At 44.4% G+C, this 22,285-nt stretch overlaps 1 protein-coding gene and 1 long non-coding RNA gene across 2 annotated transcripts; one reads left to right on the top strand and one right to left on the bottom strand.

The window, feature by feature from the left end:
• Nucleotides 1–2,104: 2,104 nt before the first annotated feature.
• On the bottom strand, nucleotides 2,105–2,779 carry LOC117189035. The gene is made up of 2 exons (XR_004473092.1): nucleotides 2,518–2,779; nucleotides 2,105–2,457 (listed from the first exon to the last, which is right to left on the bottom strand). It is a non-coding gene; the product is annotated as an uncharacterized LOC117189035 (long non-coding RNA).
• Nucleotides 2,780–17,871: 15,092 nt separating this feature from the next.
• LOC108163823 (protein odd-skipped) lies at nucleotides 17,872–20,242 on the top strand. Its single transcript, XM_017299311.2, has 2 exons — nucleotides 17,872–18,275; nucleotides 18,387–20,242. Exons 1-2 carry the CDS (start codon nucleotides 18,203–18,205, stop codon nucleotides 19,592–19,594), a joined length of 1,281 nt encoding a protein of 426 aa, XP_017154800.1. The 5' UTR covers nucleotides 17,872–18,202; the 3' UTR covers nucleotides 19,595–20,242.
• Nucleotides 20,243–22,285: the final 2,043 nt, after the last annotated feature.

Raw genomic sequence — 22,285 nt, 5'->3', positions numbered from 1 at the left:
GTTAGTCCTGCGCCGATCTGGCCCTAGTTGTCTGAGATATAGCCTTCTGAAGATCTGGATTTGCAAATCATTAGAATACTGGTTTTTTCTGCACGCTATATCTCGGCTACACAGCGGCCGATCTGGGCGTGGCATGTCTCTCCGTGATCGGGAAAGTCCTCAAAATCGACTGCCATCGGAAAAAAGGACATCAATTTTTTCACGATTTTCGCAAAAAATCATGATCATCATTAAATTTGCCAAAAATCGGCCTCATTTTCGCAGGCGAGATTTTGATGCCGTTCGACAGTCTGGATCCTCACTATCCTGGGAGAGTTGGTCCTGCCCCGATCTGGCCCTATTTGTCTGAGATATAGCTCTCCTAAGATTTGCATGTCATTAAAATACTGTTACTTTATTTAAGTCTTCTTTCCATTTTTTCAGGTCGCCCCCTCTGGTAGCCAGGAATTCCTTGCGTCTTACGCTGCTTTCTCCGCCTTGATTCCGCCGCAGCACCTCTTCCTCTCGCGGGGTCGAAGGATGACTCCTAGCTGGACTGTGGCAGCCACTGGGTATCGTAACTGTCGCTAACTCGACAGTTTGGCGTCCCGTCCTGGAGTCCTATCCAGTCATTATCGAAGCATATTCGGGACAGACCGAGTCCTATCCTAGCCAGACAGAATCGTCTCACAGCAGGACAGAAGCGCACCCCTTAGAAAATCCGTACCCAACAGCCACCATCATCCTTCGTTCTGGACATCGAAACAAGGACTTTGACTATGGCAACTAAGGGAGGGACTACGCGGGCTACTAGATAGATATCGTTGGTGATAGGTTTAAGGATATACGCGTCCATATATTTAGATAGTCGATACAAATGTTTTCCACTTGTTTATATATTTATACTAAGCTAAGTTATGATGAATAAAACTATTGAAAAATCATCCTTGCTGTTTTCTGTATCGGGGAAACTATCCCGATTACCAAAAGGCGTTGCACACCCAGATCGTTTCACAACTAGCGGAGAAAACTAGATACTTTTAATTGCCGAAAATGTCCTTGATCCTTGATAAGGACTCCATCAAATCAGGGAAATTTTTTCGATCACAGGAAGCCTTCGCACGCCCAGATCGGCCCACGAATAGCGGAGAAACCTAAATACATATGTATGGTTGGGGTTGGTCCTTACTGAAGGATCAAGGAAATTGTTAAGCTACCAATGAGGGGGAAAACAAGATATATATGTCTTAAGAAAATATCCTTGATCCTTGGTCCTTGCCAAGGACTCCATCAAATTAGGGACATTTTTTCGAAGACAGGAAGCCGTCGCATGTCCCGATCGGGCCTCGAATAACGGAGAAAACAAATCTGGCTTGTAACTGGCTTTAAAAATGTAGTTCAAGAAATCACCGATAGCGGCGCCACCGTACAAAAAAAAACTCGCGTCAAATGGCCAAAATCTGGATGGGACACCAGGCGAACAGAAATGAGCAGAAGGTCGCTGATTTTTTTTTTTTTAATTTTTGGTCCCCCAAAAGTATGCACCAATTTTTTTGCACTCGCTACAGTTGCTTACTGCTGATTTCTGTTCGCCTGGTATCCCATCCAGATTTTGGCCATTTGACGCGAGTTTTTTTTTGTACGGTGGCGCCGCTATCGGTGATTTCTTGAACTACATTTTTAAAGCCAGTTACAAGCCAGATTTGTTTTCTCCGTTATTCGAGGCCCGATCGGGACATGCGACGGCTTCCTGTCTTCGAAAAAATGTCCCTAATTTGATGGAGTCCTTGGCAAGGACCAAGGATCAAGGATATTTTCTTAAGACATATATATCTTGTTTTCCCCCTCATTGGTAGCTTAACAATTTCCTTGATCCTTCAGTAAGGACCAACCCCAACCATACATATGTATTTAGGTTTCTCCGCTATTCGTGGGCCGATCTGGGCGTGCGAAGGCTTCCTGTGATCGAAAAAATTTCCCTGATTTGATGGAGTCCTTATCAAGGATCAAGGACATTTTCGGCAATTAAAAGTATCTAGTTTTCTCCGCTAGTTGTGAAACGATCTGGGTGTGCAACGCCTTTTGGTAATCGGGATAGTTTCCCCGATACAGAAAACAGCAAGGATGATTTTTCAATAGTTTTATTCATCATAACTTAGCTTAGTATAAATATATAAACAAGTGGAAAACATTTGTATCGACTATCTAAATATATGGACGCTTATATCCTTAAGCCTAACACTAACGAAATCTATCTAGTAGCCCGCGTAGTCCCTCCAATGGTTGCCATAGTCAAAGTCCTTGTTTCGATGGCCAGAACGAAGGATCATGGTGGCTGTTGGGTACGGATTTTGCGAGGGGTGCGTTTCTGTCCTGCTATGAGACGATTCTGTCTGGCTGGGATAGGACTCGGTCTGTCCCGAATATGCTTCGATAATGATTGGATAGGACTCCGTCTGGCGGGGGTACTTAAGTCCCCTGTGGAGGAAGATATATGTATTTTAAGATATGTGAAAAATTATATACTGAATCACTCACGCGTCTTGAAGCTGAAGCCCAGCGTTTGATTCCCGTGGGCGTGAACCAACAATTCCGCCGTCGATCACTGGTCCCTGATGCAGCAGACGGGACGCCACATTGTCGAGTCAGCGACACAGCAATGGCATTACGGCTATGGCTCGCAAAAGGATAGCCAGTGGCTGCCACAGTCCAGCCAGGAGTCATCTCTCCGACCTCGCGAGAGGACGTGGAGCTACGGCGGAAGAAAGCAGCGTGAGACTCAAGGAATTCCTAGCTACTGGAGGGGCCGACCTGCTAAAAGGAAAGGAAGACTAAAATAAATATTTTAATGATATGCAAATCTTCGGAAGGCTATATCTCAGAAAAATAGACCCAGATCGGTGCAGGACCTACCCTCCCAGAGTCGTGAGGATCCAGACTGTCGAGCGCCATCAAAATCTCGACTACGGAAATGAGGCCGATTTTTGGCAAATTTAATGATGTAACCATCATGATTTTTTGCGAAAATCGTGAAAAAATTGATGTCCTTTTTTCCGATGGCAGTCGATTTTGAGGACTTTCCCGATCACGGAGAGACATGCCACGCCCAGATCGGCCGCTGTGTAGCCGAGATATAGCGTGCAGAAAAAACCAGTATTCTAATGATTTGCAAATCCAGATCTTCAGAAGGCTATATCTCAGACAACTAGGGCCAGATCGGCGCAGGACTAACTCTCCCAGGATAGTGAGGATCCAGACTGTCGAACGGCATCAAAATCTCGTTTACGAAAATGAGGCCGATTTTTGCACCACAGATTTTGACACAAATAAAATACGTTACATTTAAATTTTAATCCAAAAAATTTAAAACTAAAAAAAAAAAATTGCAATGATTCCAAATTTCACTATACTTTCGAAGTATCGAATATACTTCGAATTAGCGACATACTGACTTTTCAATAAACAGTTTTGCCGGTAATACAAAAAGTGTGAAGTAAAAGCAAATATGAGCAACAACTGCTAGAACGCAAAATGCCCTTTGAGGAGCAAAATTGCGCAACAAGTGAGTAGAGAACAAGTGAGCAAAAATTACCAAGTGAACAACAAAGAACAAGTGAGCAAAAAATAACAAGTGAACAAAAAAGAACAGCTTGGAAGGAACATGTTCAGTTGCTCACTTAAGTGAACAACTCTTTTTTGTTCACTCACTCATGAGCAACACAGCACTACATTGTATTGTATATTTTGCGCTTTACAGCACTGAGAATGTATGTATAACCATGTAGACTAGATGTAGCAATGCCAAATCAATTGTAGAATGTGTAGAGTTGCCACTCTGTTGATTTTAGTCGTGTATGTGGCGCCACTAAACCTGTTGAGATTTGAATTTATTGGCTGCGCGGCTTTTTGTTTCAACTCAAACGTATGCCAAAGAGTGAGCAAGCGAAAGGTAAAATAATGAAAAATAGATATCTTTAGAACATCCTTCTCTCTATATCTACTTGTGTCATGCAACAGCTAGAATTGATCGATCTTCCAACTGTTTCAAGAGGAAGCCCTCGCCGACAGGACTTGGACCATTTTTTTGGCGGCTGCATGAAGGGGCATTGAGGGAACTGCTGATAAAAGTAAAAATTGAATCGCTTGCAGCACCTAAAGGATTTTGTAGGCAGGATGTGGCGGCTTAACAAGCAATGTGAATGTAAATCAATTAATCCCTATTACATATGAGAACAGATCACAGAAATGAACAACATTTAACTCTCCCGAAATCAGACATACATACATACAAATGTACATCTGCATACATTTCACACATTAAGAAATCAATGCAAGTGTTAACTTGAGTCAAATGTCTCTAACGTTCGATTATGAAAAGCCTCAAGATATTCGACTGGACAATTGAATTGCGATGCCAATTGAGAAAACAGACCCTCAAAACACACATACACAATCAAAAGCGATAATGGACAGTAGTAAGCGTTAATTGAACCGCAAGCGATGTGGACCGATACTAAATGTAATTGGCATTCGAAATGCATCAGACATCTACAGAGATGCAGAGATACAGATACATTTAGCATTTAACAGCTGCCTATGCCGCAGCTGGGGCTGTCTGTCAAGTGCACTTTGCTCTTTGAGCTGCGGTTGCTGGTTGGTTTTTGGGCTGTGTTTGGACCGGGTCCGTGTCTGTGTCCGGGTACGAGTACGGGTACGGGTACGGGTCCGAGTCCGCCTGACATGCCCGCAAAGATTAGTGGCTGTAATTTGAAGTGGCTGCCCCTGTCCCATCCCTGAAGAGAGAACTATAGGGGGTTTTTTGGGAACAGAGGCCTGAAGCAACTCGATTGGAGTCTCTGGATGGAGATGGCATGGCTCGTTAGGCGTGGATATGGAACATGGGAGTGGGTGTGGGAGTATGGGAGTGTGGCAGTGGGCGTCCGTTCTATCGACCCACTTCCCAGGCCCCAATGCTGATGCCGATTGGCTCTTAGCACACACACTCACTCCCCTTCAACACGATAACAGCCAGTTAACGTTAAGTGTTTTCTCGGTAAGTGTTGGCTCGATAAAAAACGTATGTAAGAGTAAGAGTAAGAGCCAGAGCCAGAGCGAAATGTGGCATTCGAAGCAAACAGAGCAATTAAAAACGAACATTCGAGCGATAAGTAGGTGCCCATGGGAATAATTATATTTTGCCGGCTGTGCGTGAAGGCCCCTCTGCATCGGTAGTTTGGGTATTGGGATCCAGCAGCGACTTGACGCCCCCATTATAAACTCTGATTGCTGATATTGCGAGCATTCAAAGAGTTTCGAGAGGCTGCTCGGTTGGGAATAGGTTTTCGTTTTAGGATCTCTCTCTCTCTCTCTCTCTCTCTCTCTCTCTATGGACAATATCAGGGGTCAAATACACATGGGAATGGCTTCGGCTGGCACACCCATTCCCAGTCCTAGTTCTCTTCCCATACTCTAGGCACTTCTGTTTCTGGTTTTATCTAGAGTTTAAGTTTATAGGGTTTCATAATTTTGAGAGGTCTTTTTAGAGAGATTCTAGAAGTTATACTTCTGTTTTTGGTGGCAATGTCCTACTTCATCTGTTGGTTCCTTTGTTTGTGGACTTCCACAGTATCTATAGAAGGGTTCCCAAGTTGCAGAGGTTATATCTGTAATACCACTAAAATGTTCATTTCAGATGACGTCAGTGGCCCTCAAATGTTTGCCCCATTCAAGGCTCTAGAGTCGTGACGCAATTCACGCCACACGCTCCGACATTGTTCTCCTTTAATGACCACCGATTTGGTGGGCATCCTTCGAGCGATGTCGCTGCAGGACTTAATTAATGCGCTGTTTGCACAGATTTCAGCATTTCGCCATCGCCATTGCCATCACCATCGCAGTCGCAGTTATGATCCAATTTTGTCAGTTTAAGGACACATACGTTGGCTCATTTGTTTGCTCATTTGTCTGGCTGTTTACTTCGATTGTCGCCTCGACTGGACTGGACCAAGGACTGTCCCGAGCATCGATGGCCGGGATTAGTAGGCAATCAAAGGACAGGACATGTGTGCCCAGCGGGCGTCAGCTAGCACAGACAGACAGCTGTGTCCAAGTCATAGGACAGGGAAAAGGACCTACTGGGGAGTCCGGCAGTGATCCAATTAACGTCTGGACACAAGGCAAACAGAAAGTCTGCAGTCGCAGTCGTTAGGGGGTTCCCTTCCACATCCACTTAGGTACCGTACCCCGACCCCCAGTGGGACTCGTGCCGCCGGACAATGACGGGTAGCTGGTTGCCAAACTGTCGGCAGCGGCAGATAACTGCACCAATCTCAAGAGTGCCGGCTGGCCTTTTGGTCGACAGTTCCAGTGGCGCATTGGTGCAGTGGTTAGGTTGGAGCTTCAGTTTCCTGTCCCTGCCTGTCCGCACCGTCGAGTGCCAATGGGCGCATTAAGGCTGAACTACACAAGCTACTTGAATTTTGGTCTGGTCTGGTCTGGGTGCCAAGAAGCACGTAGCTGCAGTTTGGCCATGCCACTCCAGGTAGTTGCAAGAGCTGGACGAGCTTCCTCATGATATAAGGCTGGTTACAGCCATCGACTGTACACACAGTTGGCACTTGCTTCTACTTTCAATTGTCGATAGCTTATCGGAGGCGTTTGTTATAGTCACATATATATCTTCAAGTCCCCAAACATGCATTACATCCACGGCCGGGAGCTTAACTGCCACTTGTATATCCCCTGAAGGGCTAAGATTGCACTGTTTCCAACAGATAAGCTCGCATTTCAATGGGTTCTGTTCTGGTAAGCTATACCCTCTCAAGATCTCTCAGGCTGAGTTCTTTATTCAAAGTTAGGTGACAGATTGATTGTGATAATCAATCGAGTGGTGCGGCCATAGATAGAGATGAGTAATATGAGGCTAAATAATAGTTGAATTATTAAACATTTAAAAGATTTGGCCATTGGTTTGGTCTTTGATATTTTTCATATTGGTTAGCATAGACTAAATTTAGAAGGTATAGGTCAAAACATATACAAAATAAAGCTACTTTTAAATGATCTGTAGACTGTTATCTTCCTGATATTTTAGTTGGCTGCTTTTTCCATTATAAATGTTAGGTTTAAGTTTCATCCTTTAACTTGAAATTGTTTTAAAATATACCTACATTTACCCCCTATTGTAGTGTTTTCAGTATGGCCAGTCCATTCTTAATTTACGTCTTGGCCATTTTGGGCAAGGCCACTGCCACTCTTGCAGCCGTATCCACTTGTCGTTTGGCAAGTGTTAAAAGAACTTGATTCGTGCGCCGAAAATTCAAGGGAATCGACATTGGGCTTCCTTCTACTTCTCCTTCGTCTTGCAGCATTTGTGTTTGTTCATTACTTGATTTCTTGGCTCGGCGTTCGGGGCTCGGGGCACCGGGCACGGGGCGTGTGACTCGCGCGCTCAATGCAAACAAATGGAGAGGCGCGCACGCGCAATCCTCTTCTTTTGGGCCAAAAATGGGATTGAGGGAACGGAAGAGCACGGAACGGCGGGCATGTTTTACACGTGAATTATGATGACAAAAAGACGCCGGACGAGGCCAATAAAACGGGAATGGCAATGGGCCATAGGTCATGGAAATGGGATGCAAAGTGAAGGTGAAGCGGGCAGTGGAACACTCGACCTGAAAGCGTGTAAAAATTGGCATAAACAGAAGACGAGGCGAGGCATGTGTCCTTCCTTCCCTATATCCATATACTATTTACTCCTACAACTACTCCTACTCCTATTTCTATGTGTACTCCACGCGACGCGCTTTATGGCCTTTGTGCATTCGTGGAAAATATTCAATTGATACGAAATTGCTGCAATATAAATGCAGTGCTGCCGATCGGATCTGCTTCGAAGGGCTAGTAGGTACTGAAGCTCATAAATGCGGCAATAAAACCATCTTTCAGGACATGAAACGTGGAACATGGACTCATGTTCTCATGGACGCGCGTGTATTAGTACGGGAAGTGTGGCGAAATGGCTTGAAGAAGCATACGAGAGTAGGAGTAGTATAAGCGGCAATTTGTTAACAGCTTTGTTGTTGAGACAAAGTCACTATCTCTCTTTCTCTCTCTATCTCATTCTCTCTCTCTCAAAGGTTGAGAAATCGGAGAACTTCGACTCGTCCTCATCCTCATCCTCAGCATCGCTCATCGCGCACAATGATGTTGCAATTATTGAACCTTCTGTATTTTCAAATTTCCATCATTAATAACACAGGCGGAGGCCAAGGTGAAGGCAAAACACACACATGCAGATCTTCAGGCTCGGAACCACTCCGAGATCTCATATCCGTGGATCGTTCCGTTCCGTGCCGTGACATGCCGCTGTGGACGACTCGCTGTGACCATTAGCGAGTTTCGGCGGAATACGCGTGAATTCGTTTTGTCTAACAATGCGACGACTCACTGAGCGCATCAATTGAAGGCGAAGTCGAAGCAGGAATTTTCGGAATGCCAAAACGCCGCAGGTAACCCACGGCCTGGAACGATCTGGCCAAGAACTCTCGCCCAGGAATGGGTATTGGGCGAGGCATTAACGGTCCCAGCGAGGAGCCGGTGCAAGCATAAAGATCGCCCATAATTATTCATCTTGGGTGGGGACGAAACTCACGAGTCCGATTCCAAGGCAATGGCACAGGCAAAGGAAGAGCAAGGCATCTTCTACAGTGGAAGATTTCGCCTTGGGACCGCTTACTGTGTTTGTCAACGCAGATGCTAATCACAACATTAGTCCCGAGCGCTGAGCGGGATTCCACTTCAGCACAGAGCGGGATTCCAGAGATTCGATATGCTCGTTTGGCCTAGTCCATCAAGTCCATCCATCCATCTATCCATCGAAACCCAAACTCAAACCCAAACTTGGGCTAACCTCGCGCCCCCTCTGCGACCCAGCAGCAGCAAGCAGCGTCTCAAGGCTGTGGATGGATAATGGCAATTGCGCTTGGATGGAGGGAAGGCACACTGGATATACTCGTATCGATGAAGTTGTCGCCGAATCGAGTACGAGTATTTGCCAAACAGATAATTATTTGTAACTATTTAGCAGCAGGATGCGGCACCGATCGATTCCTCCTCGGGGAGCAACCTGGTAGGTGTCTCTGTCCCTGTCTCTGTTTTGGGTCTGCCTCTATTTCTTGTTCTGGTTGTCGTTCTGTGTGTGTGTGGCCAATCTTGGGTTAACCATGAAACGAAGTTCGATTAGTTGGCCATTGAATTGAGTGATTAGTAAAGGAGTTTCAACAGAGAGATATTAAGATACTAAAGAAAGGAAAAATATCCTTAGATGGAAGATTGCACACTCAGTAGAGGTAATTAGATAATTATTTACATGTTCCTTAACCTATTTGGGAAGAATGGTTTGACTGTGAAGATGGGAAGGGATATTTCGAAGTTCATAGAAGTTTAAATGTACATATGTGATAGATAGCAACAAAAAAGGTAAGATTTCGCTTTTCCATGAGATACTTTCTTATTTGAGACATGATTTGGGGTGATTCGAGCCTGATGTACTTCCAAATTTTGTATCCTTATCACTTGAGAGATTCCATTGGATATGCTCCTTGCCGGATTTTTATAACGAAATTTTTGACTGTGGACAAGCACTCAGATATCTGATATCTTCCTGCTTTAGACTTTGTTTTGTAACAACCACATAACCATAACACTGCTCCTTCACTTCACTGTGTTGTGCTGTGCTGTCACAACGAAACCAAACAATCTGTGGATCTTTAGATGATAAGAGTTTCGGTAGTACTCGACGGGGCAGCCAGCCAGCCACTTGAGTGGTGCAACTATTTACTACCGTATTGCTGCAACAGTTCCCCGAAAGACGCATTAGCCGTAAGTAGTCATAAAAAAATGCAACTGCAACACGTCCCTACACTCCACATTCAGCACTTGAGATGGAAAAGGAAAAGCGATTTGAGACCACACAAAAGTCACAGTCACACAAATGGAATTACAATCTGGAGTCTGTAACTGGACATAGTTTTAACCAATAAATTTCCAAGTGATTTCCCTACAAAATTCTTGTAGCTTGAGGCACTTGCCTCTGTGCCTCAATGTCTGTGCGAGAGCACCAGATGGGGATACTGCGTACTCGTACAATATGCGGCTGATGTCGACAATTAGTCTCAGCGAAAATATAAACAAACTCAATGGCGAATGGAGAGTTTTAAGAAATTGTTATCGGCCAAGGATTCCATCTCGGGTTACCCCACAAAATTGAACTCGAGAAGTGCTTTCTCTTTGGTTCGGTTCTGGTCGAGGTCTTCTGTAGTTGGGTCTTGTGCCTACAGTAATTTATGGATAGCGCCGCACTGTAAACACTGCCCTAATAACCGAATTGGGATAACCAACATTGCATGTAATCGGAGCAACAAACACTTGACACTCCCCGAAAGTGGCGCTGAAGGATGTCCAAGGATCGAGTCGAGTCGAATCATAGTGGAGCTGCAGCTGATCTACGCTGTGCCCCTCCACTGTCCTCTGATCTTCGATCTCTGCGTGTTTTTTGTGGGTCGCACATGTTTTGCCATCATAAATCACAGAATGTTATGGGTGCGACGTGTCGTGTCGTTCAAAACGCATTTTCACACTTTTCGTCGCCCCGTAATTTGAATACTTTACAAGATCTTCGATCTTCACTGGAAAATCATCGAAAATTGATCATCGGTTGGAATGAGTGGAGTGGGAGTGGAGTGGAAAAGGGCACTGGCTCATGGAGCATTATTAATTACACACTTGTCTTGGATTACGCAGTGGTATATAGTATCCCTTCTAGTGCATGCGATATGACTAGTTATCTATCAATGGGTGGCCACTGCGCGGGATCATTCCTTTCATTAATACTCCCTTAATGAGACGTGGGGCTGGGCATAAGCGTGAACACACTCCCCAGGTGTTTTTGGGCTAATTGAAAAGACCTACAACCCGAGCTGTGTGTATATTCAAGCCATTTCAATTAGCCCTACACCTCTGCTCTGCTCTGCTCCTCAGCAAGCACCCCCACAAGGAACTGATCCACAACAATTCCATTATTAATTAATCAAAGTATCTTTTCGAAAGCAAAGACTTTCAACTGTTGGTGGGCCTGGGGACTACGAGTAGTTTTCGCCACCATTTTGTTGAGGTGAGGTTCTTATAAGAGTTGAGTTCTGGCTCGTGTTTACATGCATCACATTTCACAAAAAAAAAAATACATACACATAAATATAGAATCCTTTCTTCCTTTCTCGGCAAAGAACTCCTGGATGTTACCCCAATCCTTAGATAATCCTCCTATTCGATGGATAAACCAATTTGTGTCCCAAAACCCTTTTTAAGCAGCCTCTCTTTTTAATTTATATTCACTTTTTCGTCACAGACTGCCATCATATCGAAATCTAAGGAAGACATTTGCTTGATAATCATTCAATTACCTATGAATATTTCAATTCAATAAATAGACGATTGATAGACCACTTGAAATATATTTTTGGTTTCAATCGAATCTATCATCAATGGGTTGAGACTGGCCACGCATTTTGATTGGCGGGCGCCGGTTTACTTTGGACCCAACCGCCATTCCTACGACCCAACCACCATATAGATGGCCATATAGCCAGCCATCCACATCCACATGCACTGCCACACAGCACAGCACAGCACAGCCTTCCCATCCGCCATATTGCTAAATCACAAACGCAAATAAAGCATAAAAGGAATAAATAAATGGAAAAAAGAGAAACAGACGGCAAAATATGAAAGTCGGCGGTCGGCGGCCCTCTCGGACGATGTTTATGACAAGCGCGGCGGCTAAAATCAAAGCCACCCGCTCGCTCGCCCTGTGACTCGGTCTCCGGCTCCGGCTTCGTCTCCGTGTCCGCCTCCGGCATCGTAAAGGTGTTGTCGCCCAGTTGTCATCGCTTCACCCTTCCCCCCAAACAATCCTCCTCCCCTCTTGACCTGGGGCCCAGTGTGCCGTTTTTTTTATCATTAGATTTTTTACCAACTCATTCTGTTTTTGCGACATTTTCGTGTCCCTTATCAAAATACGGGGTTGGTTCCGTTTACGATCTGACAGCAAACAGCACTCGACTGCTAGGCTGATGATGTGGTGACTGACGCTGGGCTCGATAAGCTCCCAAGCGACCGCCTCCCCCCATGTGGGGTGTACTACCACACACATAAGGTAGCCAACAGTCCACCAAAAGGAGATATAAAAGTGGGAGGAGCCTCCAGTTGGGTCGGGTCTTTGTTGAGATCTAAATATCTTACTGTGTGTTCCAACAACGGTGCGAAAACATAGCATACCAAAGAAAATAAAACACTGATTCCACATAATTTGAATGGAAAATATAAGATATAAAATTTACTGAAAATCGGGAAGAAAATTTCACTGCACAAAGAGAATTTGTCGAGACCGGAAACCTTGTTTCCCAATCCGTAAGAGTATAAGTCGAATTAGAAGATGAGTTGGATACCTTTATACCAAGAAAACCGAATAGAACATCTCAGATATAAGATTAATTGATGAATATTTACGTTATATTTGAGTTAAGGTAAGTTTTTAAAGAATCATGTTGAAAATTTCATGATGAAAAGATCATTAGCTCTATCATCATTGGCTTTCCCAAAAACCGTACAATTTGAAGTTTATTCAATAAAAAGTATGTTTCCAAAACAGAAAATTCCCATTCCATTTGAACCAACTCTTCATGCCATTGAAGAAGACTCAATGTGGGATTAAAGTGTTTTCCTCCAAGTCAAAGGATTAATCTAATTATTTTAGCAAATAAACTGCAATCCTTTCGGGGGTAACGAATCTCAAACCAAACCAAACCGAAAAACCCTTTTGATTCGCTACAGGAAATAGTGTGTATGGGGGAGTAGCCTCTCGCTGCACTAATATGACCAGAAAAGTCAACTCTCAAAGGATTAATCTAATTATTTTAACAAATAAAATAAACCCTTCCCTGGACTAAAACCGTAACCCTTCCTGGGATTCGCAACACACGAAACATCGAGGATATGTACACACTTTGAGAAGATATGCGTAGTGACTCCTTTTGGCAAGGCCACACACACACAAATACACAGACCTGAAGAGAAGTGCCTTTTGCGAAGTTCACTAATCCTTGGGCTACTCCTTTTGTTCGAGCGAGAGTTTCTCCGATTTCCCCGTACTATTGTCGTGCGTGAGCGGGTCCGGTGAGCAGAAGGAATAGAGCGGAGTAGAAGTAGAAGCCGAGGAAGGAGTAAAAGTGCGTCGCGCCCACCGCAAGGTGAAAGACAATGAAGGCAAGCCAAAAGGAGCGAACCCTAAGGAGAACATTTAGGGTTAGTTCCAGGATTTGGTCATAACCATAACCCAGGGACAAGACAGGAGAGGATTGCAGGAGAAGGGCTGGCAAGGGCTGGCCAGGGCTACCTGGGTTGGGCATCAACACCCCTTTAATTACGCTGGTAAAGATTACACCCCTTTTTCGAAGGGGTCGTAGAGGACCGAATGTTTTGGTTTTGGTCGTGGCAACTTATGGTTGCCTTGTCCTTGGCCGATTCACCCGCCCGCCCGTTTATGGCCCAGCCGCGATACTCTTCGCATTGGCCTGGCCCAAAAGGAGTCGCGGGCGTGACGCGTTTATGGTGTGTTTAGATACTTTTCGCAAGCAATTCAAATCGCAACAATGCAGCATGCACCCGTACTGCACCCAGGCCTTGACTTCTGATCGTATAATGCCCATATTTACCTAATTATAATGCGAATCTCAAGGACTGCCGTGGAACAATTTTTGCAACTTTTTGGCGTTGCTGGGAAATTGGTGTTGTGTTCAGCAGTTCATTGGAAGCATTTTCAATAACTCAAATTGTTTTTTCTTCTACCTCATTGGACCTTCTGCCTTCCTTCTCCTTCGGAGGCTTTCTCTCTTTCTGTTTTGCCATGAAATTGCAAATTGCTTTCGAGGCTAAGCCTTGAACCAAGTTTTTGCCTTCTTACAAGATCTTTCGCTCTCGCTCTCTCTCTCTATCTTCATCTCTCTCTGTCTATCTTTTCGACTTGATGTATGAGAAAATGATGTTGGATTTAACTTTAACCCCACCCATCTGCAGGAAATCCATTATGGGAGGGAAATAAAAAAAGACTTCTAGAGATGGCATTGATTCTTGGTTTCTTGGAAGATAAACAAAGATGTCAGTAGCTTAAGGAAGTTTGACTCGTAGAAAAATGTTATGTTCAAGGCTAAATCATAGATCTTCAGGGAGTTACCTTGAAAAATGCTGGGAAAAAAACATTTCTGCTGCTCTATTTTTTGTGAAAACGATTCTTGGACTAGTTTCAATTAAGTTTAAGTTTCAATTAAGTAGTTTTTGAAAGTAGTTTAACTCAGAGGAAAATGCATTTAAGTTTTACTGTGTTGGTCACCAGCAACCATTTTCTTAAGTTTTTACTTAGCAAGTGCAATGCTTTCTTAGAAGATCAACTAAAGATCCCAGTAGCTTAAAGAGGTCTGATTCAAAAGAAAAAAATTGTATTCCAAGCAACGAAGGTCATCAAAAATATCAGTACGTTTATTCTTAGTTTTTCCAATTTGTTGCCTTGACTCACAAAAAGTCGATTTTGTGGAAAAAAGCGAAGAGCGAAAAACGAAAATCGAAACCCCTGACCCATATGGGCCACTAAAAAGTAATTTTACAGTTATTGCCCATAGACAGTGACTGCAACAGCAACTGACACTGGCGTTAACAATGCAGCGACATTTTTGGCCTAAAAAATCTAATTTTTTTCGTGGAAACATGAAAAAATATCATAAAATATGCATGGCCCTAACGAAAAAACATACAAAAAAACAAAACAAAACAAAAAATGCACAAAATATTGCTAAAAACCGGGTCAGAGTCCAGAAAGTCAGAGGTAGAGCCATGGAGACCCGAGGGTCTTTCTGTGGCATCTTCTGCGAAGTGTTTGCCAGATTTTTATGGTAAGTAAGTTGTCATTTTTCGGTTTTATGATGATTTTGTGATTTTTTGCTCTCGTTGTTATATTTTTTACGCTCTACATTTTTTTTCCTCCAACTTTTCGCAGAGGACGAGGTCGAGATACAATGGCAGGCTACTAATGTCGAGCAGAGGGCCAGTTTTATAGTTTTTTATGGCTTTATGGCCCAGCCAATGACTTCTTTATTAGTGCAGGTCCTTGGCCTTCGCCTTCCCATCTTTTTTTATGGTCTTTAAGGAGCTCTCTCTCTCCGCGTATATCTCTGGATTGTTTCCGTTTCCGTGATGGATGTATGAAGATGAATTTGAGGATGCGGCTCTAGATCTGGTCTCCTTCCTATATGCAAATACAGGAACATGTGTGTTAGCTGAATCCTAATCCTTTTTGGCCATGTGTTGATAACAACAAACAGCAATAGCAGGAAGTCAGTGCCACGCCATATATCATATGGGAATGTACGCTGGGAAATATTCGGTCTGGGTCTTTCATGTGTGTCTCCGGTTCCACTCTGTTTGTGTGTTTATCTATCTATTTATTTATTTATTTGCCTTTGTACACTTATGACATGATGTTAATTACTGCGCGCGACTCCAAAAGCAAAGAGCGGAGAGTCAGAGAGTCAGTCGGTGGAAGAGTCACCGTCACAGAGGAGGAGTCACCGTTCACCGTCTGTCCGTCCCTCCGTCCCTGTCACTTTGAAATGGAAAAGTTCGCCGACTGTTTGCCCCGTGTCAACAGCGGCGACAATTGCCAAACGCTAAAGCTGCCCACGAATCCGACGGTACGGCACACATCCCATCGCACATACTCGTCGTTTAGTGCATATGTATGGTGATGGATAGAATAAAGATTTGATCTGGCCATGAGGAAATCCTTCACTCGCAGGATGCGGCTATTGATTCAGCCATGTTTGATGATGGGAAAGTTTATTGAGCCTGTTGTCTAAATATTGTTTAATTGGCTTTCGTCCAGAGGATCACGCGACTAGGAAAAGTCAATCCCAGAGTCCAGAGTCTGTGACGGAGTGTGTCGCAATGGGCTTAGTCCTGATGCTGATGTTGATCCTGGTCCTACGTTGAGTCTGTGCTTAAGTGGGTAAAACCTATCAATGGGAAATGTCTCGTTTCGTTTTGTTTTGCTTGGTTCATGGCTTAGCCGGAGATTACGGAAACGCTGTGGGAAAGACAAGTCGACAAGTCAAATTCGAGGGGATGTACTGCAGGGAATTCGGAAGCAGGAGATAATGGGATAAGAATATCCATAATTTGTTGGTTGGAAATTTTGAAATATTTTTTAATGTGTGGGAAATCCAAAATAGGAATTAGGATTCAATTGGATGATCGTCACTTGGTCTTTAAGTTTTTGTGTAAAGATTGTGGAATGAAAAAGACTATTTATATTGAGATTTATTTATAATATTTAAGTCTGTATAAGTATCTTCATCTAAACAACATGGAATCATCGTCGAACTATTTTCTGTAGGCCAACCACATTCAGGTGTATCTTTTCTTAGTGTTCGCGCTTAAATACCCTTAAAATTTTCACCTTTCACTGCTATCCATAAATTGCACCTGCTTGTCTCTCGATTCAATTATAGCTCATTTGGAGATACAATTGAGTAGCATGAAGCATTTCGAATGCGAAACTCATTAAAGGCAATTGGCAATGCCTGGTAAAAAGTTCACCCAAATAGGGAGTCACTTTTGATGGGAAAAGTTCGAAACTTCTATCATTATTCCATCATACTGCAAATTGATTGCTTAAATATCCTCTGGGAAATCCGTTTATCCCTTTTGCCATTGCAAATATGTTTTCCATATTCAATTTTTGGGGAAATGGGAATCAGAGTAACCATCAATCCCCTCATTATTTTGGCCCAAAAGTGAGTCTCTTTGATGCCACTAATTGAATTCCCGTTTTAAAGTGTAAACGTTAAAAAAAAGTGATTTGTATTGCAAATTAAAATTTAAGTGAAAACGAATCACACGGACAAACAGTGCAGAGTGCAGAGCACAGGGACAATAGATTACAATATCCTGGGGCGAGGAGCCAGCACGACATTAAAAAGGTTGAAAACAGACGAGGATTGAGGATGGGCACGAGGATGTGGATGGGCTCCCTGGCGGGGATGCAGCTGCGGCTGGCACATGCGCCTGGGTGGGATTGGACAGGGATTGGTTTGGGTTTGCTTTTGGGATAAGGATGCGGGCAGCAATGGCTGCCTGACGACTGCCGCCTGCCACCAGTCGGCAGAAGCAGCAGCAGCAGCCAGCAGCAACGGAGGCAGCAACAGCAGCAGCGGCAGCAGCAGCCAGCAGCAGCCAGCAGCAGCAGCAACAACGGGCGTCCGACCGTCAGGCCAACAGTTTCCGCTTGTTTACTGCCACGGAGACGGATACTCAGAGTCGTCCCAGAGTAAGAGTCACGTCACGAGAGTCAGAGTCAGAGTCGGGGCCCGGCCCGGCCAGGCACTGGGTACACGCGCAGATACAATAGCAACAACAATGACACAAAAGATACAGATACAGCAGCGCACGGCAGCCAGCCAATCCCAGAGCTCGACTGGGCAGCAGGGTAGGCGTGGACGTATCTACCATTTCCAAATAAATTCAACCCCAGATGGTCGGTCCGCGTTCGCTCCTCTCTCCACTCCACTCCATTCCATTCCACTGCTCGCGGAGCCTTCAAAACGGATCGACGAGTCCGCAGTTGCATTCAGTTATTAACGAGCGCTACTCTCAGATACAGATACATCCACAGCAGCAGCAGCAGCAGCACCAGCAGCAGCAGTAGTGGCAGGCACCAACAGCAGCAGAAGTCACTCAACACGCGCACACACACAGCGCGAAAGATAGAGAGAGATAGAGAGAGAGCCAGCGAGAGAGTATACGAGAGAAAGAGAGAGATGAACAGGCATAGAAAGAGATAGCACTCGTACGATTCACACGAGTTTGAGTCGGAGAGCGGCGTTCGCAACGAAATTCAGTTTATTTCGAGACGTTGTCGAGGGCACGTCGCATTCAAGAGATCGCACTGAACAACCAGATACAAGTGAAAGATACATTTACGTAAATAATTTACGGAACATACAGAGCAGAAAAGAAACCAAAGCAAAGCGAAGAGAACAAACAGTAGATTGATTCTACAGTGAATAACAAGTGAAGTTTCGAGATCAGTTCAAACCAAATACAAACGGGGATTACCATGTCTTCCACTTCCGCCTCGCCGATCAGCAACATAACCGTCGACGACGAGCTCAATATCAGCAGAGAACAAGGTAATTATCCGCAAAAAACAGCGACGGCAAAACGGATTACTCTAACACACCCAACATGTATCTGGAGTTGAACGAATCTAACAAAATCACTTTCTTTCGATCTTTTTCCAGACTTTGCCGAAGACGATTTCATTGTGATTAAAGAGGAGCGCGAGAGCAGTCTCTCCCCAATGCTAACACCGCCGCACACACCCACAGAGGAGCCCCTGCGAAGGGGACACCACTCCACAACCGCCGATGAGGCGGTAGCCACACAGCTCCATATGCGGCACATGGCACAGTACCAACAGCAGCAGCAACAGCAGCAGCAGCAACATCGTCTCTGGTTGCAGATGCAGCAGCAGCAGCAACAACATCCCCACTATCCCGTTTATGCGGCAGCTGCAGCCGGAGCTGCGGCCAGCGCCGATCCCGTTGCAGTACACCAGCAGCTAATGAATCACTGGATCCGCAACGCAGCCCTCTATCAGCAACAACAGCAGCAGCAGGCGGCACAGGCCCAGGCACACCACCATCCGCACCACGCCCACGCCCATGCCCACCCACACCACCACTCGCACCACGGCCACGCCCAGGCCCACCCACACCAGCATCCGCATCATCATCCCCATGGCGTGAGGCCATACCCCGCGGGATTGCACGGTCTCCACATCGCCGCTGGCCGCCACTTTGGCGCCCTGCCCACCATGAAGCTGAGCGGTACCTCGGGAGCGGGAGGAGCCACTGGCTCCGGCAGCAGCCGACCAAAGAAGCAGTTCATCTGCAAGTACTGCAACCGGCAGTTCACCAAATCCTACAACCTCCTTATCCACGAGCGCACCCACACGGACGAGCGTCCGTATTCCTGCGACATTTGCGGCAAAGCCTTCCGGCGGCAGGATCATCTGCGGGACCATCGCTACATCCACTCCAAGGACAAGCCCTTTAAGTGCAGCGACTGCGGCAAGGGCTTCTGCCAGTCCCGCACCCTGGCTGTACACAAGGTCACGCACTTGGAGGAGGGCCCTCACAAGTGCCCAATCTGCCAGCGAAGCTTCAACCAGCGGGCGAACCTCAAGAGCCATCTGCAGAGCCACAGCGAGCAGAGCAGCAAGGAGGCCACGTCACCAACTACACCCACATCCCCTTCCAGTGGTGGGGCACCAGCACAGGCATTGAGCTCGCCTCAACCTGAACAGTTGGTCCACCATCATCATCATCATCAACATCACCACATGCCCGTCCTGGATCTGTCCTCGTCGTCATCCGCCTCGTCTACCACCACGGAGAAGCCCAAGCGCACCCTAGGTTTCACCATCGACGAAATCATGAGCAGATAGAGAGATGCATGGAGACCGAACCGAAAGTTAATCAATTTTTGGTTTGTGTTTAGAGTCATGTCATCCAGAGCTGGCCCCGGCCAGGCATGGGAAATGCCTGGCCCGGACCTCGCACAGAGTGCAGCTCGAATCCTGGCCAAAAGGAAACCACAACCTCGCCAGCACACCCCGCAATCGCACCCAGTGAGAGGAGTAGAGGTAGAAGTAGCAGTGGAGATGCTATCAGTCAGAAATAGTGCAATCGGCTCTATATGGAATAGATATAGATGCCGGCATTGTCCTAGCCAAAGCCAAAGCAAACACAGATACAGATACGAATAGTATTGCAAACACACACGCCTCCTACAAAAACAATTCCAAAACATTATGCAGTCGAATCGAACTTCGCTGTCAACGCTGTAAACTATTATTTAATTATATATATTATCATGTAACTATAGTTTAATTAAAGTTAATATATGGTACCTTATAGCCAATTAAGTAAACCAAATGTTATGTTACAATAGAACAATCAATCAATCAAACATTTAAATTAATCCCAGACAAACCTCAAGCCCGTTCTTGGTTATTGAAAGACTGTTTTCGTAATAGCTTTTACAATTATATTTGAATAAATCAATCCGTGGATTGTTCAATGCATTAATCCAAGCCACGTCTCATGATTATTTCTTGTAGTAGTGATTCCCATATGATTTATGAACATATACAAGAATTTGCCCTATCAAACGCGACTTAACACAAAGATACAACGATCTCATTATCGCCTATAGTCTTTATATATATGTATGTATCAAAAATTGAGCATTGCATGCGCCTAAAATGATATGAAGCTATCACAAGAACCATACGATTATATGTATGTATAAATGGAAAATAATATCAACTGAAATTTATAACGTCTTTTCTTTATCGCGGTACATTCTCAGAGAATATCTGTGGGAATTTCTGGGATTTACTTAGCCAAAACCTAAGTTCTGCTTCCTTTTTATGATCGTCTGGAAATCGCAATGGTATTTGACAGATAAGTTAATCTACAGGGTTCTATGAAGTGGTTTATTATTCGGCAGAAGAAAGTATACATCATGGAATTGATTTTAGAAGGGTTGATAATTGATAAAGCTGCAATGAATTTCAAGTTATTGGAAATATAGTCATTCCGGTGAAAACTATATTAGATATATATTGGTTATAGAAGAGGTTATGCACTCTTAGTTTTAGCACAATTTCTAGCCAGTATTAAATCTTTTGAATGAGTCTATATTCACATTAACCTATGAAAACTGTAGTATATGTATCTTCTTCTTTAAATGTTCAACATTCTTCAAATACACATTTTCAATCTTCTTTCAATAATAATAGACTTTGAAAATCTATATTTTTGAATGCAAAATCTACTTGCAGTAACATCAAATATATATTTCATAGAATTTTCAGCTTGTTCTGTATCTTCCGCATAGCATTCCCCAACCTATTCTTGTCTGTATATCTGTATCTTCTAAATCTAAATCTAAATCGTATCATATCTGTATCTATATTATCTGCAACTCCTTTTTGGCCTTACTCCCACACCTTGTTCCCATGCTGCGGCGATAACTCATTTGATTCAATTTGGATGACCATCTAGGGAAGAACATCAAACAGCAGCTGTCAAAATTTATTAACCATTGGCACAACTCAGTTTTGATTCACATTCATATTTGAAGCATTTTAAGCAGCTCTATTAATTTTCAAGATTCCGATTAAGTAAGCAGAAGTTTCGCCTTATAAAAGGAAGCAACCAAATCAATGTTAAAACTGTCGCAAAAGTTAATTTATGAAATCGAAACGAATTGAATTTGATTTCGGGTTTGCTGATGTTTTGCTTTTGTTATATTTTTGAGGTGTGGTCCAAATATTTATGGCATTTATTTGGGTCTCGGTTTCGGTTTCGGTTTCGGTTTAGGATTTGGTTTAGTTTTCATTGTGGCTTCCATTGAAATTGTCCCATGAGTAAGAGAACGTGCCAAATGGCATCTAAATCTGGGGAAGACAATTGCAATCCTCTGAGGTTTCCAGCTCATTCTTTTTCGTTTGGAACTCCATTTCTTTTAGCACGCTCCTTACCAGGAACTGCCAATATTTCGATTGTGATCTTTGTCCCAAATCGAGCATAAGATTGTCTTTAATTGACGCCTGAGGTCATTTCTGTCTGACTGTCTGGCTGGCTGGCTGTCTGTGCCCGCATGCCAAGTACTAAGGATCTTCGTGCTGGTTGCACCAACAGCTGCCTCATTTGCTGCTCAATTTCCATTACACTTTGATGACATACTCGGGGCATTCGCTCGGGCATTATGGCCATGTACAATTGATTCCGTTTCGCATTGTTTGCGATTGCCATTACCATTGGCATTGCCATTGGCATCCAAAATGTAAACGTATTCGCCAATTGATGTCTACATTGAAGTCAACCCTCTTCAGGTGTGTGCTATGGTGTGGTGTGGTGTGGATCGATGCCATGACAAGTATCCTGGACGCGCCCTCCTGCCACGCCCAGGAGACATTTCAATGTCTCAAGATATCCTGCGGCTACGCACTGGCATTTGGCCAGTGTGGGTTGGCCAAAATCGCAGCAAGATCCAGACCGGGGCTATGGGTCTTATCTTGGTCAACCGTTGGACTTGTCCTAGCCATACCATCCTGTGTTTTGCAACA

Source organism: Drosophila miranda, chromosome 4 (assembly GCF_003369915.1).
Source record: "Drosophila miranda strain MSH22 chromosome 4, D.miranda_PacBio2.1, whole genome shotgun sequence".
Lineage (NCBI taxonomy): Eukaryota > Metazoa > Arthropoda > Insecta > Diptera > Drosophilidae > Drosophila > Drosophila miranda.
The sequence above is the reverse complement of the archived record's forward strand: the minus strand, read 5'-3'. Positions and strand labels throughout refer to the sequence as shown.

Bases quoted from the DNA above. Each gene is read 5' to 3' on its own strand.
- LOC108163823 (XM_017299311.2), top strand. From the start codon at position 18,203: ATGTCTTCCACTTCCGCCTCGCCGATCAGCAACATAACCGTCGACGAC. The intron at 18,276-18,386 runs GTAATTATCCGC...ATCTTTTTCCAG, and splicing joins CAATATCAGCAGAGAACAAG to ACTTTGCCGAAGACGATTTC.